Genomic DNA, 27,047 nt, shown 5'->3' with positions numbered 1-27,047 from the left:
TTGAATTGATTATATAAGTGGCATAATGGATTCCTGATGCATTTAGCAGGGTTTATATATTTTTTTTCAAACACATGGAAAACAATGAGAGGATTATTTTATTTTATACCTATCTGGCCAAAGAGTTCATACTTAGCTTATTATTTCTTGGTCCATAAATCAGCTCTTCATTAGCAAATAAAATCAATTCATGTGTAAGTCTGTATTAGATTTTGTGGACAGGAAAATGCCCAAAGCTTGGTTGGCACAAATGGCATGCCCTGTGTGTGTGTGTGTGTGTGTGTGTGTGTGTGTGGTTTTTTTTATTATTATTATTATTATTATTATTATGTTTTGTTTTTTTATTTTTTTTATTATTTCTCTCCCAATTCTCATAGTTTTGTATGGTCAGCTCAGGAGCTGAGTACTGGAACTTTCTAGTTTCTTTTCCTGCTGTTTTTTTAAATAGTAGAACCACACTAATATTAATGTAACAGTTTGAGATTTGAATGTGTACCAACCTCACTAATGCTGACTTCTGTCTAGCCTTCTAGAAAGCTGAATTTGCATGGTATCTAAAGGCTTTTATGTTTCACAGCTGTCTCTTCAATTACATGGAGCACTGGTCAACTTCTTAGAGTTGACCAGGAAACAAAACTATGTACAGTACGCTTAACCGGTGCTGAAAGTAAATGCTGAATTTTTACAAAATTTGGAATGAGCTGAAAACGTAAGAAATCCATCTTTCCTTTTAGTGCCCTGATGAGAAAAGTTCCACTTCAGTGGTCTGTGAGAACTCATTGTTCTTTTCATTGAGACCTTGATAAGATTGCTTAAAAGATGATAGAGCAGCTAGTTAATTCAGTAGATGAAAAGATGATTTTCCTTAGGGCTTGTCTTCACTACCCGCCTGGATCGGCGGGTAGAAATCGATCTCTCGGGGATCGAATTATCGCGTCTCGTCGGGACGTGACAATCGATCCCCGAATCGACGCGCGTACTCCACCAGCGCAGGTAGGAGTAACCGCCGTCGACGGGGGAGCCGCGGCGGTCGATTTGCTGCCGTCCTCACAGCGGGGTAAGTCGGCTCGGATACGTCGAATTCAGCTGTACTATTCGCGTAGCTGAATTTGCGTATCTTAAATCGATCCCTCCCCCAGTGTAGACCTAGCCTTAGAAAGAAACAAAATATCCCTTTTGTCTGTAGCAAAAGGGCCTTCAAAGGTCCTTTTTTTTTTTTTAATCTACCTAATCTCATATTAACTGTTTAAGCATGGATGATTGGATTTCATTTTACAATCAGTTAAGCAATGAAATTTCTTATTTCATGCCCCTCAAATGAATTTTCCACATGGGTGACATTTGATGCATGTCTGTCTTCTATTTGGGTGTGCTTTTCCGTTTCAGGGAAGGATGTAATATAAAGTATGTGCACTTATTAAGATTTAAGTATAAAATATATAAGACCTGCTCTTAAGAGACAACTTCAAGTATCCTCAAATGTCTTGAGTACAGTTCTTCTTAGGAGTTGCTTAACACAGGTTTTAGAATGTATGATGTAAAAACTTTGTGTATTGTGTGGAAAAAGGAACAAATAATCTACGAAGAGAGAATCTGCGCCCGCGCACACACTCACAGAGCAGTGTTGCCCCTAATTTTGCCCACTCATATGCAGAATGAATTTTGTTGTGTCACACATCACCTCCATCTCCTTCGTATTAGTGTACATAACAAAATTCATGTGGTGGGGTTGGGGCCGAGGGGTTCGGAGTGTGGGAGGGGGCTCAGGCTGGGGTAGAGGGTTGGGGTGTGTGGGCTCTGGGGTGGGGATGAAGGGTTTGGGGTGCAGGAGGGTGCTCTGGGGCTACGGCGGGAAGAGAGGACTCCCCCCAGTCCTTTCTCCCTGCAGCAGCAGCACCTGGGCTGGGGGGGGGAGAGGCACCTGTCTCTGCTGTGGGAGCTCTGGGGCTGCAGGATAGCTGCCTCTGCCCCAGCAGGTGAGGAGATCTGCCCTGGCTGGGCTGCTTTGGCTGTGTCTGGGGCTGGGTCAGTGTTGGGTCGGGCTGTGCCACCCCGGCGGGATCCAGACTGATCCGGCTGCGGCTGGGTCCAGGTCGCTTGGGCTGCGCTACCCCGGCAGGTCTGGGACACAGGCTGAGTTGGGGCTGGGGGAAGGGTACCCGGACCACGGCAGGTTGGGGGTCTGGGGAGGGGCGCCACGGCAGGTCCCTGGGCGGGTTCCCTGAGATCCTGTGCAGCGCTAAATAGGCTGCTTCCCAGCCATGCAGCTTACAGGGAATTTTTACTTACACACACCCACACCATTTTATAGCCAGCATATGTGGGAATTATGTGCAGTAAGTACTGCTGGAGGGAAGAGACAAAGTGTTTACATGGGGAGTGGGGGAAGGAAGGAATAAATCTTCCATGATTTTGGCCATGATGTAGAGCCCTGCAAATCTGTGCATATCTGCATCTGTGGATGTGGTTGTATTAATAGAATCATAGAAGATTAGGGTTGAAAGAGACCTCAGGAGGTCATCTAGTCCAACCCCCTGCTCAAAGCAGGACCAACCCCAACTAAATCATCCTAGCCAGGGCTTTGCCAAGCCGGGCCTTAAAAACTTCTAAAGATGGAGATTCCACCACCTCCCTAGGTAACCATCTTTTTACCATCTTTGCGTATCTGATGCAGATCCAAATTTTTACGTCTGCACAGAGCTCTAACAGTAAGGCTGTTGGTGCGGGTGCACATGCGGATATATATAATAGGTGGAATGCAGATCGCAGGAAATTGTTGTGGATGCGGATGAAATTTTTGTATCCATGATGTACTCAGAGCTTCCCATTCACATGAAACCAGAATAAACATAACAATTTCAAGTTTGCTCAAGTCTATGTACATTATGCAGAAATTTGACATTTTTAACTTGAGAGGTTTGAAGAGTAGCAGAAGTAGTATTTAGGCTTGTAAGGGTACCTAAGTCACTTATTTATTATAAGGCAACATGATTAACCAGTGCTCAGTTGATGATGTCTTATTTTTCATTTCAGGCAATTGAGACTGCTCTGGACTGCTTGAAGAGTGCTAACACAGAGCCATATTATCGGAGGCAGGCTTGGGAAGTGATCAAGTGTTTCTTGGTAGCCATGATGAGCCTGGATGATAATAAACATGCTTTATATCAGCTCCTTGCACATCCCAAGTATGATGATCCTTGAAAGCATTTATATTTATGTAAAATGTGAACTGTCCATAGAATACTAGAATTTTGAGGCAGAAATTAATCATTGAGTCTATACAATGCACATCCACTGTGGGATTGTTACCTGCAGTTTGCTTTCTGGTACTTAATCCTGTTTTTGTTTTAAATGTCCAAAGCCTGGGGCCTCCCTTCTCTTGAGGGACAGTTCTAGAATTTTTTGTTTTGTTTACCATAGATGATGGATGGTAGTTTCTTGACACCTTGACACTTCTTCCTTACCCCTAGCAAAAAAAAAAAAAAAAGTGTGGGGAGAGACTCGGGGGGTCAGTTTGGTAAGTTAGGAGATGATTTAAGACAATTTGTGTGTCCTATTGGTGAATTGTTGGTTGGAATATTCCAGAATTTTGAGGTTCAGAATTCCAGATAATGGTCAAAGCTCTATAGTAGAATTTATTTGTTCCTTCTGATATCCTATCTTAGTGATTAAGTATTTTAAAGTGATTTTGGCACAATAATATAATTTTAAACTGTCAACACTTTGGCACACGGAACAGTTATTTTTTTCAGAAAGCTGGGTAAATTTTTGCTATGTAAATTCTTTAACATAGAAACAGATTTTTGTTCTGGTTTCAATATAACAGGTCTTCCTGGCAGACCAGTAACCTCTCTTCTTGCATTGTGCCTAATCTCTGCCTCCATGTGGGAGCTTGCATGCTTATACCCTTCTCCCTTCCCTCTCTTCCTCCCCCTCCCCCCTTTCCTACCCCACCCAATTTCTGTCAAAGAAAGCCATGTACTTGGGATGGCTGAATCTGGGTTCATGTTTAAGGTAGAGGAGGATACTAGAGGCTGACATAGACCTGTCTACACTTGTAGTAGTATGTAGGGTATCTGTAGCTACACACTGCGTGAAGGGCAGGCTACATCCACACTCACTGTGGTGTGTAGATACACATGGCAGTAAAAGTCTGTGGCAGGTGGGGGAGGCTGGGGGGAAAGGCTCCGGCAGCAGGGAGCTGCCAAAGCCTTTCCCTGCTGCCTCCCTTCTCCCAGAGACTTTCACTATGGCGAGGAAAGGCTCTGCTGGTGGGGAGCTTAGGAGCCTTTTCTCTGTGAAGTAAAAAGCTCCAATGGCTCCCCTCTAGCAAAGCCTTTGCTCACCTAGTGAAAGGCTCTAGGAGGAGGGAGGCAGCAGGAGGCATGGGAGTTACAGCCCTCTACATGCCCAAGCAGTGTAGGGTATGTTCTCTAACATTCTGGTGTAAAGGTCACTCTGCTTTACTCTGCGTGCCTAAGTTGTGCCTCAGCATCTACACTGCTGTTTATACCTGTACTAGCTGGTATGCTGTATCTGTACTCCACATGCCACTGCAAGTGTAGACATACCAACAGGGGTAGATGATGGAAGGTGAATCAGATGATGGATAGGAATGGGGCCAGAGTCATCAAACAATCTCCTACCTAGTAATCTGTATACTAAGACAATCCCTTCCCCATTATGCATACCCACTTTCTGCACCTCCTGGGAAAAGTCTCCTCCTTCCAGCTGTGTGTCAGATTGCCCTTCTTCCTTCTCCACAGTTGCCAAACAAAACCCTTATATTTGCTTTCTTTTCTCCTCCCTTAACAGCCCTAATGGAAGGCTTCCTATTAGGGGCTGCTTAACTCTTAATATTTTTCTATGCAATTTAAAAATAAAATTAAGTGTTTTGTTCTGGACAAAAGCATGAGTGGAAAAAGCAGTGTAGTTAGACATTCAATCAGTGTGTTCTGTAGAAATATAAAACCTTTTTAATAAAGTTGATCTTGGAAAATACCAGGTATTTGCCTGAGCTGGGGTTTGTTAAATTAAGCAGTTGCTTTTCTAGGTAGTTTGGTTAAAGTAGTTTAAGTTTAAATCACTGATAATAAAATCATTGCATTTAAGTTACTTTTGCCATCTGTGTGCATAATCTATATGTTACATTGATTCCCTCAGTGCAAATAATATGTAGCTAAAAAGCACGATTGTTTTTATAATGATGTAATGTATTTTAAATTTGACATAAATGTAACTTTTAAAAAGTCTATCTGGACTTCGAAGCAAATAGGTTTTATTGGGCAGTGAATTAATAGATAAATAACATTTCAGACGTTAAAGATCAAAATCAAATGTCATCTTACTTAATAAAATAAAAGTGTGAAAATATCAAAAATGCCATTCTATAATTGAATTCCACTGTGATGCCTGTATACATATTATTTGGAATGTGTGTGGCCTCTTCTGAACCACTGGCTTTAAATGTTCATGATGAAATTGCACCATCCATCATGTTGCCAGTGGTTGCCAAAATTAAAATGGATTAAATGAACTGATCTGGCTTTATCAGAATGAGGGGGTGGGGGTTAGAAGTCAGGAACAAACTGTAAATTAAGTCCTTGATGGTCATGGTTGAACTGTTGGCATGGTAGTTTAGGATTATAATATAGATATAATTTTGTCTTTTCAGCTTTACTGAGAAGTCCATACCCAGTGTAATTATTTCACATCGGTACAAAGCACAGGATACTCCTGCCCGTAAAACATTTGAACAGGCATTGACAGGTGCCTTCATGTCAGCAGTCATCAAAGATCTGCGACCTAGTGCTCTGCCTTTTGTAGCCAGCCTAATTCGCCATTACACAATGGTGGCAGTAGCTCAGCAATGTGGTGAGTAAATGCAGAATAGAAATGTCGGGGGTTAAGGAGAAGAAAGTTTTAGTCTTTTGCAATAAATTATTGCATAAAAAAGGGCAAAAAATTGAAGTTGGTTACATTAAGTTCTTAGTTTTGTTTCTTAATTATATTATTGTTACAACACCTATTTGAATATGCTTACTCTTCTGTTACTTAACTGTTTCAACTTTTAAAAAATAGCTTTGTAAGTATCGCTTACAAAACTATTTTTTAAAAGTTGAAACAAAGTTATAACAATGATATTTTTAAAATAGACAAAAATCAAACACAATGAAATGTGCACAAGTTATAACTAAACAGACCACTTTTGAAAACTCTGAGCTATGTATATTTTTGATTTCAACCGATGTAGAATGCATTTGTAACCTTAAATGCAAAATTTTTGTTAGACTTTCCACCCCCTCCCTCCCTCCCTCCCCCCATGTTGGGATTTGGGTACATTTTCTTTTGTTTTCTTTTAATTTTTGAAGGACCAGAAAAGGAATTGTGTAAATAATGAAGAGTAATGCAGTATCATTCACTTATAAAATGTAACTTAATAAACCTTGGTTTGTACCTTTTTATATAGTTAAGTGATGGGGAAAAAAAGAGATGCTGTAAGTTAATGCTTCAAGATACTTATATGTAATTTTACTTTAATATTCTTCGTTTTAATTTCATAGTGAAGTACATAGTCACCGAATTAAAGGCAAGAAAATATTTCAAATAAGTTTTCATTTAAAAACTAAAAAAATTATGACAATTCATTTACATGCAAATAGTCATAATTTTCACTAGTTTTGCAATGGGTTGATCAGAGAAGATCGGAAGATCTAACTTAAAGATTATTAATGCTGAAGTATCCATTATCTGTTCTTTTTTCCCCCCTCCAATATAAATTGTAGGCCCTTTTTTGCTGCAGTGCTATCAGGTTGGAAGCCAGTCCAGCACAGCCATGTTTCACAGTGAAGAAAATGGATCAAAAGGAATGGATCCTTTGGTACTTATTGATGCCATAGCCATCTGTATGGCATATGAGGAGAAGGAGCTCTGCAAGATAGGGGAAGTGGCTCTAGCTGTGATATTCGATGTTGCAAGCATTATTCTGGGTTCGAAGGAAAGGGTAATATAATCTTTAATTGTTTAGTTTTAGCCTGTTTAATCGTGCACTTGAACGCTTTAAAACTGGGAATGGGATGTGCTGATTGAATTAAATAATAAATAATTGACAGGTTTTTATTTTATTTTATTTTTAGGCTTGTCAGCTTCCTTTGTTTTCATACATTGTGGAGCGTTTATGTGCTTGCTGTTATGAACAAGCGTGGTATGCTAAACTAGGAGGTGTGGTGTCCATTAAATTCCTCATGGAACGACTGCCTTTAATTTGGGTCCTCCAGAACCAGCAGACTTTCCTCAAGGCACTGCTATTTGTCATGATGGACCTAACTGGAGAGGTATTTAATGTATGGATGATTTCAATGAGTGTTTGGGAAATTATGGAACTTCATATGTTAAATTTATACAAACTAAACTCTTGCTAATCTGACTTTTATTACTTACGGGTATACTAAACTTTTACTTTTAACAGTTGTTGAATGTGTTCGTCTTTTTATTTGAACCTAGTGAAGATCTCAAGCACATTGGGTCAAATTTAGCTCTGGTTTTATTGCTTACAACTCCACTGAAGTTGTTGGAATTGCTTACCTCTGAGTTAAATTTGACCTACAGACTTTTAATCAACAAAATAAATTAAATATGCTGTGATTTGAGTGGACAAACATTATTTTTCTTCATTTTAAACTCTACTTCTGGTAAAATGTGTATCTTGCTACCGATCAGCTTTAATGTAGTTCTTGTTTAGTAGTAGATGCTTAGAGAATAGAGTTCTTGACCTTTTCTGAAACCTGAATTGTTCACTGGCCAAGCTATCAGGGTGTTCTCGCTTTAGGATTTCATTTATGAAATTGCATAGCACTCTACTTTGCTATCTTTGGATGAAAGGTGGAAAAGGTTAAAAAGGTGTGTTAACTTTAAATTTCTGGCAGAACAGCCATTCATAACTGAACATAGTGTTTATAAAGGTCGCTAATCTGCATAACAGCAGCACTAACAAATCCGTGACTTCTTAGGTTTCCAATGGAGCCGTTGCTATGGCAAAGACCACACTAGAACAGCTTTTGATTAGATGTGCCACTCCTTTAAAAGATGAAGAAAAAACAGAAGAAATCCTAGCAGCACAGGAAAAGTCTTTCCATCATGTGACACATGACCTGGTTCGAGAAGTAACCTCTCCAAACTCCACTGTAAGAAAGCAAGCCATGCATTCATTGCAAGTGCTTGCACAGGTCACTGGGAAAAGTGTTACTGTGATTATGGAGCCACATAAAGAGGTGAGGTTATCACAAAGGGGATTCATTGAGACACCGAAGTATGTTAAAATAGCTTAAGGTTTTTGTTTTGCAAAATGCTTTTTGAAAGGGTTTTCACACTATTGAAACAAGCTCTAAAGTGCTATTAATTTTGGATATTTTTCATATGGCTTTCATGATAGCAGTCCAGGATAATAGCTTTCCCTATACTAATGTTCCGGTGGTGCAATGAGTCACTGAAGCTAACTTTCTCTGAAGCCTACTTTTCAGGCTATTTTTTTTCCAACTTATCCTCTGACATCGTATGCGAGGAGGTGAGTTTGTAAGGGGTTGTCACTCCCCATAGGAAGGTGATAGTTGGTTTGCACAGTCTTTTGTGGTCTAGTTTGCAGTTCTAAAACTTCATTGTTAAACTGAATATTTTAGTACATTTTAAAAGCCTTTAATGTGGTAAAGAGGCAACCAAGCTGTGTAGGCTCACCGCTTGCTCCTACTTGGGGCTTGGCATGGCGTGGCAGCTCGCTCTCTGCTCGGGTTTGCTGCTGCTGGCTGTCCCACCTCTGTTGCAGCCTGCCTCTTTCCGTAACTGGTTTGTCAGCCAGGGTCGCTTCAAAGTCTCTCCCCTTTCAGGGTAGTCCATAAACAAAAAGCAAGGGGAATTAACACAAATAAACTGAGTTAGCAAGAGAGGGGGGGTGTATCTTAGAGTGTATTGGGATCAGGCAGTCCCTTCCCTCATTGAGGGTTCTTCAGGCAGTGGTTGTTGTGGAAGTTCTTGCTGTCAATTGCCCTTTCCTCAGGAGCTGAGGGTTGATCTGTTTTCTTCCCTGCTCTGCTGGTCTGCCCACAAGTGAGCTGTTTTGCTTCTCTTTTAACTTCTCCTCCAGCCTGTGCATGTCTTGCAGGTGTGGCAGGGTGGAACTGGCTGAGCCCAGAGCAGCCCCTTAACCCCTTGTTGTCCAGTGTGGTTTGTATAGCCCATCACACAAGCCAACCTAGCTTTGTTAGGTTTTATTGGTCTAAGCACATTTCAAAGTTGGACTGTTATTCGGATTTGTATATATAGATATATAGTGTCTGGCTGTTAGGACAGAATCAGTGAAATATATTTTACTCCGGTTAATTTAGTTCCTGAAATTGTAGAGTAGGCCTTGTCCCATCCTTTGGGTACAAGCTGAAGACTGGATCTCATGTTACCCTCCACACAGGGTCCATACAGACTTTGCTGTGCCTCTTCCCACCCACCCCCTCAATGTTAAATTCCCCAAAGTTTGCATGCAGGCACAAATCACCTTTTTTGTCCACTTAGAAGATAATGACATGGGATCCCACTAAAACCTTGTCAAGTGGGCTTTCGATAGGCCAAAAGGATCTACACAGGATCTCCTTACAACAAGAGACCTTCGTATTGTAATTCAGACATGTAACAGGGACGACATCTAATAATGGCAATTAGTCAGAATCTCACAGGTAGATAAGGGGTAGATAAGTGAGACTAAGAGGCTGATGTAATAACCCACCAGTAAATGAGTATTTCCATACATTCTGACATTTTAGGATCTGACAGTATTCTAATTGCATGACCTAAAACATGTTTTATCCTTAATTCTCTGAATTTTCTGTGACTTTAGACATCTTTTTTTATATCTACAGGGTTCTAATAATGTTTTAAAAGAACATAGATCCATTTACAGCCTTTACTATCTTGACAGTTTTTTGTCTAGGGGTGCGTTTTTAATGTTTTCAGTTTTGTGCAGATCTTCGTCTTTTCATATGAAACATGTAACTGTTACTGTTACTCAGTTGGTCAAAAATAGTCATGATGACAAAAAGCTAATCATTCCATAAAAAATAAGAAAATATTAGTTAAAAATAGGAATATGTAATGGCCTGTTAAGCAAATTAATGTGAATGACATTGGCTCAAGGAAATCTTTTTCAGCTCAGTGATTTCTAAACAGATATTGTGAGAGAGCCATAATGAGAGGGATAGAAACATGAGCAAAGCTGATCTCTTCTTAATAGACTATTTATATAATCATGTATGCCCTGTAATCAAGATGCTATTCTAAATGATATTTTGTAGGTTCTCCAAGACATGGTTCCTCCAAAAAAGCACTTACTTAGGCATCAGCCTGCAAATGCCCAGATTGGGCTCATGGAGGGGAACACATTTTGCACAACTCTGCAGCCCCGACTGTTTACAATGGATCTAAATGTTGTGGAACACAAGGTTTTCTACACCGAGGTACTTTCCTTTTTGTACATTCTGACATTTCAAACTGAAGGTATTTATATTATATCCTATAGCAATGATCTAAGCACTGACAATATTAATAGGGACAATGGAAATGAACATACAGCATGCACAGAAATGCTGCATGTTGAGGCTCACCCTGCCATTTGTGGGTATCAATATTTTCTGCTGAATTTAAGCTTTCATTTAAAAAAAAAAAAAAAAAAAAAAAAAAAGCTCTTTGGTTCTCAATGAGAATATAATCTTTGAAATGTGAACTGATGAAGGGCTGTCTGCCTGCATCTGCAAATTAAAACAATAGCTTTGAGAAGTGTGGAGTGTTCTTAATGTCAGTGAGGTAGGTGTTTAAACTGATACTGAAAGTTCACAGTTTTAACTGTTTCAGGCCTTGTTTATACACACTGTTCACATTGATTAACAAAATTGGTGCAACCCCCTAGCATATATGCAGTTATATTAATTTTAAAGTGTTTATTGGTTTAATTTATATTGGTGACTGCTTTAACTGAATTTGGTTATAAATTTGTGTGTAGATCAGCCTTCGGTACTGATTTCTGCTTTAGAAACATCCAGCTAATTTTCTTAGAGTGTAGTTCCATATTTTTTAAAAGTACGTTCCACTTTTATATAAATAAATCTGCAAGTTTAAAAATAAAAGATAACTGAATGTTCTATCGGAACTGTGAGACAGTCCCCAGTTTTCTGGACTTTCTCAATGTCTCAGGACTGACCTTAGTTTCAATATAATTGTCTAGCTGCCTGGTGGTCCATTCCTTACTCTGCAATGCCCCAACACACTTCTTGCTTGTGAAGGGTCCCCAACACCAAACTTGCACAATAGAGAGGCACGCTGGTAGCGTATCTAGACAGATGCGGCCCATATTTCCTCTTTACGATAGGGAGGAGGGTGCAGGGTGTCTCTGCAGTGGAAGAGAAGAGGCTAAAAAGCCAAGTATAGTAAGTGGCACTCTTTTCCTCCTCTAGGTATTAAGTACTATCCTCTCACCTCCTTAGACCCTCCTGCACTCAAGAACAAAATCCCTCCGCCACCAAAAATATTTTCTGCTTCCTGTGTTTAACCTCCTTCCTCGGTCTTCAAAAACTCACTTGCATCCCCATAGTGGATTTTTTTTTTTTTTTTTTTTTTGGCTCGAAGGACTTTTTGGAGACCATTAGCCTACCTTGCTCTCTAGAGGATGCTTCAGGTCATTGTCTACAGGTCCTGGTTATGAAGGTAGATAATCACAAACTCAGCAGTCTCTCTACATCCTCCTGGCCTTGAGCATGAGACTGAGTCTAGGGAATGGAACATGATCTATTGATAAAGGTAGTCTCCTGGGAAAGAGCTAGCTAATGACCTAATTCTTGTTCCTAGTTGAAAAAAATGATGCAGAGAGCAGATCATATAAACCAGGTAGAGGAGTCCTAATAATAATACCTAGCTCTTGTATAGTGTTTTTCATCAGTAGATCTTAAAGCATTTATAAAGGTTGTTAGTATCATTTATCGCCATTTTACAGATAGGAAAACTGAGGCACAGAGAGACAAAGCAACTTGCTCACGATCACTTCAACAGGCTAGGGGCAGAGCCAGGAATAAAGCCTAGGTCTTCTGAATCCGAGTCCAGTAAACTAGTAAATTAAAGCACTGAACCTAACTATGGTTCTTGAAAGTGTCAGCCTGCACAATTTCTAAGTATGGAATTGTGTACATCTTGTATTTTCAGCCTCTTGAATGAAACTAATTGTTTATTTGAAAATAACTTAAGGCAGCTAATTGCAAGAGCAGAGTTGTGTAGAGAGAATTATTGCCATGCTGAAAACGTGACTGGAAAGATTATTTCGCAATAATCACTGTTTTTTTTTTTTTTTTTTTTTTTTTTTAAACTTTCAGCTGTTGAATTTGTGTGAGGCTGAAGATGCTGCTTTAATGAAATTACCATGTTACAAAAGTCTTCCATCACTAGTACCTCTTCGAATTGCAGCCTTAAGTAAGTTAAAGCATGCAAATATAGCTTGTGGTAGACAGACACTCTCCTTATAATAGCAGCAGGTGCTTTTGTAGATAATCTCAGCAGACTGAAGTCCTTGGAAGTTGTTCTTTTCAGATCATAGTTTGGGAGATAATGATGGGGACAGCACATGGGAGCTTGCACTTCCATTGCCAATGCTGTACCTGCTCTGTGGATGAAGAGGGTTTAGTTTTCAAAGCTGTGAATCAGATAATTGTCACAAGTAGGGTTGCCAATTGTTTAATCACACAAACGCAAAGACCCTTCCGTGCCCCTTCCCCAAGGTTCCGCCCCTTCTCCAAGGCCCTGCCCCACCCACTCTCCCCACTCCCCCATCTCCATTGCCTGCTCTCTCCAACCCTCACTCAGTTTCACCAAACTGGGGAAGAGGTTTGGGGTGCGGGAGGGGATGTGTGCTCTGGGGGTGTGGGTGCAAGATCTTGGAGGGAGTTAGGGTGCAGGAGAGGGCTTAGAGCTGGGGATTGGGGGGTGGGGGGGATTGAGGGATGCAGACTCTGGGAGGGAGTTTTGGTGGAGGAGGGGGCTCAGGGCTGGCGCAGGGGGTGGGGGCACGGGAGGCGGTTTGGGATGCTGACCCTAGCTGGGCGGTGCTTATCTCAGGTGGCTCCCGGTCGGCGGGGCTAAGGCAGGCTCCCTACCTGCCCTGGCTCTGTGCTGCTCTTGAAAGTGGCTGGTACGTCCCTGTGGCCTCTGGTGGTGGGGGAGGGGCGAGGGCAGGGGGCTCCATGTGCAACCCCTGCCTGCAGGCACCGACCCCACGGGTCCCATTGGCTGCAGTTCCTGGCCAATGGGAGCTTCAAAGCCGCCCGAGGGGCTGCAGGGACGTCCCGGCCGCTTTTGAGAACGGCATGGAGCCAAGGCAGGTAGGGAGCCGGCCTTAGCTCAGTTGCACCGCCGGATTTTTAGCGGCTTAAAGTCTCCTGTTTTGGCTTCAGTAGCCTCCTGGAGATGGAGCCCGATTCCAGGAGACTCCCGGCTAAACCAGGAGGGTTGGTAATCCTAGTCACACGCAATAAATGCACATAAATTCCAGTTAGAGAGAGAACATGAAAATGTGAAGCAAGCCAGGAGCTTCTATAGGCAGTAATGATCTTGAAACGTCATGAATTCAAGTGTGGCTTTATTGCCAGATTTAAAAGAGAGTGAGAGAAAATATACAAATGATCTGAAAATGAGGAACTTCATAAATATTTACTCTGGGAAAAGTAACTACCGGTAATTATGTTATATCCAGCAATGTTAATACATTCTCACTGGATTAAAAAGAAATTATTAACAAGGAAGGAAAATACTGCTCTCTGTTAACATACTTCTAACCTTATTGAAGTCAATGTGATTGCATGTGTTGGAGAGCAAAAGTTGGCTGACCGTTTATTCCAGTGACAATATTCCTCAGTTCAGTTATTTACAGTAATGATTTTAGTTCCTAAGGATTAGAACTCTAAATATTTTTGGAATGACTTCCTTGAATAGCACTCAGAAAATTTAAAATACTATTAATAGTAACACCAGTCTTTCCTTTTTCTTGTGATATCTGTTGCTTGTGGCAAAAATGTTAAAGCTGTAGCTGTCAGTAATTTCAGAAGAAATAAAACAAACATATAGAGAATTTAAAAAAAAAATGGCCTTTCCCTTCTGTATTTCAAGTTAACAAGGAACACAAAAATATTTTGATTTTTGCAGATGCTTTAGCTGCCTGTAATTACTTACCTCAGTCTAGAGAGAAAATCATTGCTGCACTTTTCAAGGCACTTAACTCAACAAATAATGAACTGCAGGAGGCGGGAGAGGCATGTATGAGAAAGGTTAGTGATATTAAACCAATGCTGCTTTGTGTTGGTCTTTCTTTATGCTTTTCCCAAGAAGCAGTGTAACAAGGAAGCAGTATTTCTACTGGGATTAATGGCTGCTCTGTTTGTGTTAGGGTGGCACCAGTATAATTAAGTTGCTTTCATTGTTTCTATGAAGTGTTCTGAGGGAGGATTTGATCTTGCCCATACAAATTTCCTCTGGTGGAAACCAGGCATACAGGCTCTTAGCCAGGAAGCATATTTTTCTTTTGGACTAAATATATTCAGCTTTGTTGTTTCAAAGTTTTATGGATGTATCAAACTGCTCCCAATCAAAACAATTAGCATTATGCTTACCTTGTGCTGATATATCTCTAACATAGCTTTAATTAATACTAAATATTAATAATTACACTAAATATCTTTTTAAGTGTTTACTATTCATAGTCAGTATCTACTTTTATAATGAGGAGCAGGCATTTTATAATGAGGAGCATAGCATATTACACAGGATAAGTTTCACACCAATAATGTCAATGATCCACAGATTTGTAGGTCATGTGTATACTATGGATCAGATTCCGTTCTGTGGTGATGCCAGAGCTGGTTATAACTCCCTGATTATGAGGACTGGCCCTGGCAAGAGTTAGAGCAGCTAAGAGGCTTAAATAACTTTTGCCATTGGTAGAGGATCATCTCCTGACCTATTCTAAAGCCCCTTCTCTCTTCTCCTCTGGCGGGAGTGTGGGAGTAGTTGGTGCAGGAGCTGCCTTCACCAGCTTCATGCTAGCAAGGGGTTCAGTTACACCAGAGGAAATCCCTACTATCCAACTGTGGCCAGATTCCAACCCCTTTGCACTACTGGGGCAGTGCAAAATGACCTAGGGATTTCAGCAGAGAATCTGGCCCTACAGCTTTAACTGAGTTTGTAACCAGTTACTGATATGGCTGGCCCTAAATATAGATTCTCCACAGTCCTTTCTTCAGTGGACTATGGCAGCTTGCAGTATTTTGCCCTTGCCTGTGGCATAAGATAGCACATAGCTGTCCTCCTGTAAACTGTTGTGCATACTGTTTTTTTTAATATAGGCAAAACCTCCAAACTGTGCTTGTGGATCTGATTTGGGTGATTTTATCCATTCTCAAGTTCCCTTTGCAGTAGGATATCCTAAAGAGTACTTCTGGTGCCCCTCTGTATCTTTTCTCTTGTTGCTGTCACCTGCTAAGGCCTTATAGGTTGCAGCCCAAATTTTCCTGTAATGCTCCTTGGAAATGCAGTTAGGCAACATGGATAGGTAGAGACACACACTGATGTTTGGTTTGTTGTGAAAAAAGCTAATATGTGAACAAAACTTCGCTGTGTTTATTATGACCAGGGTCCCAAACATGTGGTTTTGCTTGTAACATAAAGCCTGAGTGTCTTTTACCTCTCAGTTAAGATCCTTTTTCTGTTGCATTTTTAAAACTGCTGGTTAAATGAGAAGGAAATTAAATAATTATATACTTCTTCCCCAGTCAGAATTTTATAACTCCACAGTTAACAATAGTATTATAGGAATAAAATCCTGTTAACTGAATCTCTTGTTTGCAGCACATTCCGTAAACTGAGCAATGTATCGGGATGAAATATGTTCTTCATAAGCCTCCATCCTGCCACCAAAAGCATTTTTTTAAAACCAAACATTTGTTGAACCATTTTTTATTGTACAGCCATTTTATTGTGAACTTTAAAAATATGAAACCAGTTCTGCAGAGTTACTTCTGTACAAACACTTACAAAAAGTAACTGAATTTTCTTTTATTTCTGTTGTGATTCCATGCTTTACTTCCTTGCAGTTCTTGGAAGGAGCTACAATAGAAGTAGATCAAATTCACACACACATGAGACCATTGCTCATGATGTTGGGAGATTATCGAAGCTTGACACTGAATGTTGTGAACCGTCTGACTTCTGTCACTAGACTTTTTCCAAACTCCTTTAATGACAAGTTCTGTGATCAGATGATGGTAAGTCCAATCCTTTTTTTTTTTTTTTTTTTTTTTAAATGTTCCTAGAAGAACTCTCCTTTTAACTGACATCCACAAAATTGAAGATTAAAAGAGCAGTTTACTAGTGATTTAATTAATAGATTGTACAAAAGGTTTCCATGCTTTACAATTCATGTATATTAATTTGTGTTTGGAAATATTTGAATGATTAGAATTTGATGAAAACCATCATTTCTAAAGAGGCTTAGTTAAGTGAAAAGGAAAACAACAAACAATGCTTTTTCTTCTTCTAATGAAGTCAAACTTAATTATACTGAAATCTCCTTGGACAGATTTCTCTCTAAACGTGGGGTTGCCAGGATACTGTGGTAAACATTGTCTTGGAAACTTGCTTTTCCCTTTTCAGCAGGATAACATTTCGTGGGCAGGCTGGCATCTCTTTGAATGCTAAAATGAAGGTGGTCTTGCCTTTATCTTTTGTATTTGGATTCCTAAAACATTTGCCTGTATCGTTTTGTCAGGGGCTCTAATACCCAGGAGATGAGTGATCATACGTGGTCGTTGATTTATATGAGTTGTACATTAAAACATGTACAAAACAATTACCAAATATGAACACCCATTCCCATTTGCCTATCAGACTTAATAAATATCTTCCCGTTCAACCCACATGTGCACTTTCATATCCATCCCTTTTTTTGAAAATTGGGGAACACATACCTTGCAGCAGGCCTTAAAGGTCAGTGGATTTGGGCTCTGTTGGATGAAGTGGTGAAGGTAGTTCCAGAGTTGAGGGCTTTTAACACCCTCAGGTGACCTCAGCTGCTGTGATACCACATGAGGAATGAATTGGCAGCCATTAGATTTTGCTATGCCTGTGTAATCCACTCCCTGTGGAAAGAACCTCTAACAAAGGAGACCACCTGCATTTTTCACTAGCTAAAGTTCCCTAATGGACTTCAGATGTAGCCCCATGTAGGAGTATTAGTACTCCAATCTAGAAGTGACAAAGGTATGGATAATTGTAGTAAAGTCAAAAGAAAAGCTTGCAACCTTCCAATCAAGCACAGGTTTAAAAGCTCTTTTGGCCTCTGTAGGTACCTGGTCAGTTTAGAAGCAGTTGAATGTCTTACAAGACCTGTTGGTTGCAAACCAGTGGGTCGCAAACAGCAAGCTAACCTCTCCAATCAAGGGAGCCGAACTAACTACTGACAGCTGTTTAGTTTGCTTCCCTCAAAAATCAGGCTGTACGTCCGCTTTATCTAGTATAAAATCTTGCTGTGGCTTTCATAACTGGAACTGTAAAATTAGAGTAATCATACTGATGCTGGATTTCCCCACAGCAACACCTGCGTAAATGGATGGAAGTGGTAGTAATTACACACAAAGGAGGACAGAGGAGTGATGGAAACGTAAGTTAATGGTTCCTTTTATGGGGGAGGGAGAAGCAGAAGTAAGCAGTGTAAACTTTTATCAAATACAGAAATCATACAACCGTAAATGTTACCATAACTGGGTATCCACTGAGGTTTTTGTTACAAGGCTGCATAAAATAACTTTTTTGAAATATTTGTGACAGATCTTAATACAGGAAGCTTTTGACTCGCATTTTAAATTGGTATTTACAGTGACTGAAATTCACCTGGCAAAGATAGTGCATGTACAAGTGTCTCAGCACTTTTGCTCTGAAGTTGAAATGGTGTGGAGAATCTTTGGTGGGATCCTAGTGGGGTGAATTTCATCCAGTGTGCGCAGTTTCCTAGGCCCTAATCCTGCAGTGAGGGCTGGATGGGCAGATACCCATTGACTTCTAAGGGATCTGCCTATATGGACCAGATTACATGATCAGTGCCATAATTTCTCAATAGTCAATTTTTTTAATAGTTCAGCTTGGTTTTATAGTTTAGTTTTCAGTTAATATGCTGGATGTTCATGTCGTATTTTGTCAGCAAATTTATACTACATATAATATTCCCCCTTCCATCTTAAATATGATTTTTGAAAGCTACATTTAAAAATTTTGTTTAATAATTAAGGTCAGTTGGTTGGTTGGTTTGTGGGAAGTGATAGTTTGAAATGTGGGAATTAAGTTTCCTTGCAAACTGAAAATTGCATAGTTTAAAGGCAAAGTGTGTTCTATAATACTATACTTGTAGAAATAATTATCACATTCAGTGCTATAGTTTGTATTGTGTCTGCAGTTCTATTAGGAACTATACGAGTAATTTCTACTAGGGGTAAAGATTTATCACTTTCTCTAAACTTCCAAACTAGGAAGGAATCTGTTTTGTTTTGTTTCAGATTAGAACTAAATTGGGCTGGCTGTTTTTGTTTCAAGAAATCAGTAGATTGAAATGATTTTTTTTAACTACTTTTTCTCTGTCCCATCAAAAAGCTAACTTCAAATCTAAATTGATCATCACTTCTGAAGTGAAGTTAGATATTTTGTAATCAGATTGGGTTAATTTCTTGTTTGCATTAAGACTTAAAAGTAGGCTACTGTGCATGCATGTTTGCCAAAATACTAATATTTATTAATTCCAGTGCACTGCTATGGGTTTCTATAGACTTCTATTGGGATCCATTTTTCCCCACTACCGATGATTATAGATATAGTTGAGTCTTTTATAGTAGTTGTCTTTTCAGTCCACAGTGGGGCACCACTGGAACAGTTCTTTGTCTAATTCTCTCTACATATTAGACATATTTCACTCAGCTGTGAATTCTTTTGCTTTTAATGTTTTCTGTCACAATCTTTTGTCTCTATGTATTTTTTGTGTTTTAAACACCCCCCTCCCCCCAAGAACAAAAAAATTGTGGTGGAGAAAAAGCGATTTCAAACAAAGTTGTGAATGTTTGACACATGTTCAACATTTTCAAATAGTGTTTTTCTGACGACACTTACATTAAAAAAGATTTGATCGATTAAAAAAAGATAATTCAGTCTTAAATTTTACTTTTTTATTAGATGGTCATCTCAAAAGAGTCCTTAATACTACAAATATTAGTAAATTGAAGAAAATGCACTTTGACACTGATCTTCACACAGTTTACACAGCAGATGTTCTTCATGCATCCATATATGAGATGTTTTTGTAACTTCATCTCCTAAGAGAGAGAAACGGGGGTGAGGTTAATTAGTCAAGAGGATCAATTCTAGCATTAATACTTGTTTCTTCTTGGGGTTAGTGGACTCCAAAATTTCACCGGTTCACATTAAAAGCAAATTTCTATTAGTGTGAAGTGGTTCTTGAAGTGCCTTGTATTATACAAACTGATTGTGAATGCTAGCTTCAGGAGGCGATCATAACTTCAGTGGAGATTTACAGCTGAGAAAAAGAAGCACATCTGCTTGCTAGGTGAGAGGATTCAAGGGTGGTTTGCGGCACTATTCCTTTAAAAATTTTTTTAAAAAAAATGACCTTAAGCAATTTTTATCCTTCTCTCTTCATCTATAAATTGGGGTGAGGTGGTGAATAGGACTCCATGCTCTTTTTGAGCACTCTTGTTTTGATATCTGTGTTGTCATGCAGTTCTCCGAATTCTGAACACTCTGATTAGCTGACAAGACATTAATCATTTTGCCTTCTAGTAAAATACTTTGCTGCAAAATTCCACGAGGCCTGCATTTTTCAAGGAAAACAAATGGCACTTGTAAACTAAAAAGGCTAAAAATCTCAGTTAATAACTGATTTATAATGATGTAAGTTCTGCCAAGGTAAACCTCAGGTATAAAGTAAGGGAGCCAGAATTATTCAGCTTTTTTGATCCTTCATCCTTGCCACTTAAAGCAGCCCTTTTGTAGCCTAATGTAGCCCTGATTATGTGTGACTAGCAGTAAAAAAAAAAAAATTAAAAAAAAATTGCATTCCAAGTGGAAATGAATTTTTAATTAATGGATCTGCTGCTTAAAAGCTTCATTTAAAAAAGCTAGTCTTTCCTTACTGCATATGAAATAGATAAAGTAACTTTTTTGATTAAGCAGGTTGCAACAATTCCCCCCGCCCCCCAATCAACAATGCTGCTTGAGTGAAAATTTGAATTTTTGTTTTGGGGGAGGGCTGAAGTCCATTAAAAGAACTTGTATAGTCTGATATTTTAAGCATTGAAGGTTTTTGTTGTCTGCGTGGGCAATACTTGTCTCTGAAGATATCTGAATATTGTTTCCACTGTCTTGTTCATCCCTAATATTTTTATTGTGCACAAGTATATGGGAAATTATATGTAAACGATGTACAAATAGAAAAAAAAAGATGCTTTTCCTCCCCATCCTCAGGAGAGCATTTCAGAGTGCGGGAGATGTTCGTTGTCTCCATTCTGTCAGTTTGAGGTGAGAACATAACCCTATTAAAGTCAGTTTCTGACTGCAATCTGAAGAATAGCATATACTTTTTTTACATTTTTGTTTCTTTTTTTTTTTTTTTTTTTTTTTTTTTTTTTCATGCTGTAATTTTTGTTTTGGTTCAGCCTGCCGTGGAAGGGGTAGAGGTGAGAAATTCAGTGGAGGCCCCAGGAGGTTCTTTGTTGTTGTGTTTGGTTTTTGCTGTGATATGTTAGCTGTATTGTTATGTAATGGGCAGAGTGCATTGTGCCTTTGAGTGCAGTGCTGTGACTTGTCCTATGTTTGTCTGTGGCAGAGTTGTTTTAGTAACATTGCTGTGAAGGATGTTCAGCATGTTTTGTACTAGGAAGTTTGGAGCAGAACTTTTAAGTGCTTTCCAAGGGATCTAATAATTTGAATGGATTTTATAAATTTAAGCCCCAGTCCGGCAGTGCGCTCTGTGTAGGCGGCCCCAAGGACCTGCTTGTGCAGATCAGATTACAAGATTGGGGGCCTTAATGCTTCGTATTTAAATTTAGTTTAAAAAACACCAATAATATCCCACTACAAACATGGTGCATAGTGTCTGTTAGAAATGGATTTTTTTTCCCTCTTCATGTGGTTCCTTGAATACTATTCGTTAAGTAATACTCCCACTCTGAATAGAAAATACAGTTCATTGCCCTAGGAAAATATAAAACACATTTAAACTACACAACTTTAAAAAGAAATCCTGAAATTTGCTCAGACATTTAAAAGAATAAATATTTGATGGGAGAGCAAAGCTGTTTTTAAAAATAGCCAGCCATATGCAACATGCATCGAACAGTGATGGGAGAGTTCTTTTCTTTCATTCCTATTCTGCTGTTGTGGAATGCGTATGGGAAATTGTTTTGAGCTGCTAGTTTGGATTTTTGAAGTGTGAAGTACTCAATATAGTCCCGCAATGAGTCCTCATAACTCCCCTCATCACCATTCTCATTACACACAATCTAGCTTTAATATTAAAATATCACTAAAGAAACAAAGTAAATAAATAAAATATGTCTACAAAAACATGATACCAAAATGGGGGGGGGGAAAATATATTTCCTCAGGACAGATTCCTTCCATGTACTGGGGTAAGTAGTTGCTGCTTATATGTTAACTCCTTGCTTTTGTTTGCCAGCTGTGCTAATATATAGATAAAAAAATGTAGTCATGGTAAGATCTGTGGTAATACGTTTGTATGTTTAGTTAGGAATTGTTAGTTTATTTAGATAATGTTTATTTTTATCTGTAGGAAATGAAGATTTGTTCAGCAATCATAAACCTATTTCATCTGATCCCAGCTGCTCCTCAGACTCTGGTTAAACCTTTGCTGGAAGTTGTGATGAAAACAGAACGGGCTATGTTGATAGAGGTAAAAGTGGAGTTTAATTTCGCTAATTGCTTCTTTTATTGCTTTTATAATACTCCCGTTTTAAGTGGGGGTTTTTTAATTGTTCCAGCCACCTGTGTAGGATTATTTGGTATAAAAATTGATTTGTAACAAATTATCTCATCTTTTAAGACCGATAATACTTGGTTGTTTTAAGACTTTGGGGTGGTTGTGGTTGCTAACAAATTCATTTTACACCTGTACACATGCTAACTTCCGTGCTCTATTCTTTGCCAGATAATATGAGAGGAATGGATAAATTGAATAAAGGGAAATAATTTAATTAAAACATTATGAATTTTTCAGGCGGGCAGTCCATTCAGAGAACCACTGATAAAGTTTCTGACACGTCATCCATCCCAGACTGTTGAGCTGTTCATGATGGAAGCGACTTTAAATGATCCACAGTGGAGCAGAATGTTCATGGTAATATCTGCGAACAGTAGTCCAATTTTGATAAATTAGAAGTTATTCATGTACCTTTTTACCATTATTCTGACTGTGTCAGACAAAATACCGGACTTCAGTCTTGAGGACAGTTGATTTGACACCTTTTTATGAGTATTAAATTGAGGCACAAAATTAAAATGCATTAAGTCTAAGTGGTATAAGTAAACTGAACATGTGTATATACAACTGTGTGATGATACAACCTTTGGTATGTTTTTTTTCTTTAAAATTTATTCCTATAATGGTTGGTTGCCCTTCTCCAGAGTTTTTTAAAACACAAAGATGCGAAGCCTTTACGAGATGTCCTGGCAGCTAATCCAAATCGATTTATCACTTTACTGTTACCTGGTGGCACCCAAGCTGCTGTTAGGCCCGGATCACCAAGCACCAGCACAATGCGTCTTGATCTTCAGTTTCAGGCTATCAAGGTATTTAATTGCTGTTTTCACAAACGTTGTCTTGGATAGTTCAAATCTGTTTAAAGGGACGCTGACTATAGATACACTGAGTAATGTCACATATGTATTGGTAGATTTGTAAAACAGTTAAAAAAAAAATCGAATTTCCCTTTCACCTGCCAGTTTACTTGTTGCATTTTACTTGGCTTAAAGAAAGTAGACAATTAGTTTGACTCTTCTGTTTCTCATTTACTAGCATAATGCTGCCAATGCTGAATAGGGATGTTTAAACTTTTTAAAAATATATCTTTCATTGGAGCTAAAAAGAAAATGAATTAATGGCATTGTTTCTATGGACAATTTTTAAAGAACCATATTTAGCCCTAAATCAATCTGAAATGTGTCCCTGTATATCAAGATTGCTGTTATGGAGTGTTGTAGCTGTGTTGGTCCCAGGATATTAGAGAGACAATATGGGTGAGGTTATATCTTTTATTGGATTAACTTCTGTTGGTGAGAGAGACAAACTTTTGAGCTTACACAGAGCTCTTCTTCAGGTTTGGGAAGCATACTCAGTGTCACAGCTAAATGCAAAGTGGAACAGATTGTTTAGCATAAGTAGCTAACACATATTTCATATTTTTAGTGTCTAGCAAAGTTATAAATTTAAGCTTCAAGGCACCTTCAAGCCTGGGAGCTTAAATGCATAACTTTGCTAAACACTAAAAATCATGGACTTAATAGAGGCACTGGATTTATGGCTTATTACAACAATCTGTAACCCACTAAACCTCCCCACAGCTTTCCCCCACCCCACTCCCTTTTCCCCACCCCACCCCTGGTGATTGGAGAGGTGTTAATGAGCCTCTTCACCTTGAGTGGTTCCTTGAAGTATATGTGGACAACTTGTATTTGAGAGACAAGGTGAGTGAGGTAATATCTTTTATTGGACCAACTTCTGTTGGTGAGATAGACAAGCTTTCAAGTTGCACAGAGCTCTTCCCCTGGTCTGGGAAAGGTACGAAGAGTGTCAGTTAAATACAAGGTCAAACAAATAGCATATGTGCTAACTACTTATGCTAAGCTAAGGCAGAGGTTCTCAAACTGGGGGTGGCTGGAGGCACAGAATGTATTCTGGAGGGGGCATGAGAAGGTGGTCTGCCTTCAGAGCTGAGCGCCTGGCCAGCAGCCGCTGCTCTCCGCGCTGCCTTCAGAGCTGGGCGGTGGTATATGTACTTGTGTGGAAGGAGCGGAGGGGAAGGGGGCGCAAAGGACTACAGACACTGAGAAAGGGTGTGGGGGGAGGCACAATCAAATAAATTTGACAACCACTGTTCTAAGGTACCATTCAAGGTGAAGTGTCCCGTTAACAACTTGTTTCCCAGACCAGAAAAAGTGCTCTGCATAAGCTCGAAAGAGTGTCTCTTTTACCAACAGAAGTTGGCCTAATAAAAGATATTAACTAACCCACCTTGTCTCTCTGATTGCTATTATTAGATATATGTCTAATAGATTTATTTGTCTTGTTTGTTTTTGACAGATCATAAGTATTATAGTTAAGAATGATGAATGTTGGTTGGCAAATCAGCATTCCTTAGTGAGTCAGTTAAGACGCGTGTGGGTAAGCGAAGCTTTTCAAGAAAGACATCGTAAGGAGAATATGGCTGCAACAAACTGGAAAGAACCAAAACTACTGGCATACTGCTTATTGAATTACTGCAAGTATGTAGAACTATTTATTGATCAAATCCTTTTTTTTCTGTTTGTGTATATCTTTTCTGTACTTTCAAAATAAAACTGCTGCATAATGCTGTGTGGAAGAAAAAACTGAAAGTTGCTCCTTCGTGCTGGTGTTAGAACCAAGACTACTTTTAGCAACTCCTGGGGTTTTTTAACTGTGCATGTTTAAAAGCAATGATGACTCCTCCACCAAGTTATCAAACAGAATAGTCTACCAGTTTCTCACAAGAGGTTTTAATTGTTTCCTTTTCCAGAAGGAATTATGGTGATATAGAATTGCTCTTCCAGCTGCTTCGAGCTTTTACAGGCCGTTTTCTCTGCAATATGACTTTCTTAAAGGAGTACATGGAAGAAGAAATCCCAAAAAACTATAGTATTTCCCAAAAACGGGCTCTGTTCTTCCGGTTTGTAGACTTCAATGACCCAAACTTTGGAGATGAGCTGAAAGCCAAGGTAAGTAAAGCAATTACATCAAAATAGGCTGATATTTAGGTTTAATTCTCATCTTGGGAACTAGGGCAACAAACCTTGCTTGCTTAAATGTCAAAAAGAGTTCAGTAATTGGCAGAGCCAATTATGTGAAAATACCATATACGTGGAAGACCAATAATAGATGGAGTCAGCAATTCCTCTAACTTTCAAAGTTGAGCATTTCTTAGGTTATGCCTAGGTGGCCCTGCAGTTTGGACTAAATTGCAGAGTGCACTAGCGTGCTGTGCTCTAACTCCCACGTGTGGCCAACAACGGGCGTGAACTAAAAGGTAGTTACAGCACAGCGTGGTAGTGCATTCTGTAGTCCATACCAAAAGTCCAGACTGCAGGCTGTGTAGACAAACCTTAATCTGCCCTTTCTAGGAAGCCAATTTTTGTGTCGTCAGCCCCCCCCCCCCCGCCCCAAATAAAAAAATAATCTGTCCAGACTTTTTTACATGCAGTCTCTAAGTTTGAAAGAGAGAACTTCAAGAGGCTCTGAAGCTGCAGTGCATTGGTTTTGTCCGTAATCAGAAATAATTCAGATAGCTTTATTAAGTAATTGTTTTATTTAGAGAATTTAATAGCATAGTATTAACTTCTTCCATTCCTGGTTTGTAGGTTCTGCAGCATATCTTGAATCCTGCATTCTTGTATAGTTTTGAAAAGGCAGAAGGAGAACAACTTCTGGGACCACCCAACCCAGAAGGAGATAATCCAGAAAGTATCACCAGTGTTTTTATAACAAAGGTATCCATCCCTGCTAGCTTTAAAGAATTGAAAGGCGAAAAATAAAATAAATGTACCTAAATTGATTGACATTTCAATCCTGATCTGAATTATTCTTGCTACTTCTGGTCAGGGCTTTCTCTAAATATAAGTGGTCAGTTACACTGACTCATACAATGATTTTGAATTGTGGAGAAATATACACCAGGAGCTAGAATGAGATTACAAATACTCAAGTTACTTGTGACTTCACTAGGATTTCAACATATTTCTTTATGAATGAAGGCTTGCTGCAGTAACCCCCTGTATCACCTACCTCTTGGTAAGAAGAGTCTTTACAGACTCTTGAAGTTGTCATAGAACTGACATGTGCCTCATTATTATACCTGACAGCAAATATAAGATAGTCACTGTTGAAGATATTTTGAAGGCAAGATCTTCAGAAGTGCTCAGCTCCCCTTATTATAAAAATGTGCTCACTTCATTTCGTTGCCAAAGTGGGAACTGAACTCTTATGAAAATCTGGCCTCCGTTGTGTGTGCTGAAGACTTTTGAAAACCTGGCCCTAAATGTAGATGTATGTGCATACAGTGTAATCAAAGATCATTTGGGCAATAGATGAGAAATGGACAGTTGCCCATTCCTTTGGAGAGTGCTGATAGCTGGTGATAAAAGTACATTGTTCTAAAAGTCCTCTTATCTGTTGCTGCAGATACCAACCTTTTTCTTTTTCTCCTCCCCCCCCCTTCCCATCTTGCTACCCCTCCACTCTTGGGAATAGGTACTTGACCCAGAAAAGCAGGCAGATATGCTGGATTCACTGAGAATTTATCTCTTGCAATTTGCAACGCTTCTTGTGGAACATGCCCCACATCACATTCATGACAATAACAAGAATCGGAACAGCAAACTACGACGCCTGATGACCTTTGCCTGGCCCTGTCTCTTGTCTAAGGCGTGTGTGGACCCAGCGTGCAAGTACAGTGGACATTTGCTTTTAGCACACATCATTGCAAAATTTGCCATACATAAGAAGATAGTATTGCAGGTATTGTGTACAAATTTGCTCTAATATGCTAAAGGGATGCTGATAAGTACTATTTCTGGTGTATGCTTTCTTTAATCCGTTATTTTGTACTGTAATGGAGGGCCTGTCATGGAGGATGGAGATGTAGTTTTGAATAATCTTTATACATGTGATA

The 27,047-nt window shown here is 39.3% G+C and overlaps 1 protein-coding gene across 3 annotated transcripts in view; it reads left to right on the top strand.

Annotated features, from left to right (window-relative positions):
* The window catches only part of TRRAP (transformation/transcription domain associated protein), a 156,547-nt gene that overhangs the window by 39,004 nt on the left and 90,496 nt on the right, over window positions 1-27,047 (top strand). For 2 of the 3 annotated variants that reach the window (XM_026650611.1, XM_026650609.1), the window contains exons 23-39: window positions 3,034-3,185; window positions 5,675-5,874; window positions 6,786-7,003; window positions 7,137-7,334; window positions 8,010-8,270; window positions 10,335-10,496; window positions 12,399-12,495; window positions 14,221-14,342; window positions 16,164-16,334; window positions 17,660-17,728; window positions 21,920-22,039; window positions 22,364-22,483; window positions 22,771-22,935; window positions 24,446-24,627; window positions 24,900-25,098; window positions 25,738-25,866; window positions 26,627-26,893. In XM_026650611.1, the coding sequence (XP_026506396.1) occupies window positions 3,034-3,185; window positions 5,675-5,874; window positions 6,786-7,003; window positions 7,137-7,334; window positions 8,010-8,270; window positions 10,335-10,496; window positions 12,399-12,495; window positions 14,221-14,342; window positions 16,164-16,334; window positions 17,660-17,728; window positions 21,920-22,039; window positions 22,364-22,483; window positions 22,771-22,935; window positions 24,446-24,627; window positions 24,900-25,098; window positions 25,738-25,866; window positions 26,627-26,893 (2,832 nt within the window). Of the gene's footprint in view, window positions 1-3,033; window positions 3,186-5,674; window positions 5,875-6,785; window positions 7,004-7,136; window positions 7,335-8,009; window positions 8,271-10,334; window positions 10,497-12,398; window positions 12,496-14,220; window positions 14,343-16,163; window positions 16,335-17,659; window positions 17,729-20,592; window positions 20,647-21,919; window positions 22,040-22,363; window positions 22,484-22,770; window positions 22,936-24,445; window positions 24,628-24,899; window positions 25,099-25,737; window positions 25,867-26,626; window positions 26,894-27,047 lie in introns of all 3 variants that reach the window. The other variant, XM_024208476.2, reaches the window with a different exon arrangement.

Source organism: Terrapene carolina, unplaced genomic scaffold (assembly GCF_002925995.2).
Source record: "Terrapene carolina triunguis isolate 2854851 unplaced genomic scaffold, T_m_triunguis-2.0 Scaffold93, whole genome shotgun sequence".
NCBI lineage: Eukaryota > Metazoa > Chordata > Testudines > Emydidae > Terrapene > Terrapene triunguis.
Note: the sequence above shows the minus strand (reverse complement) of the source record. Positions and strands in the feature narration are given on the sequence as shown.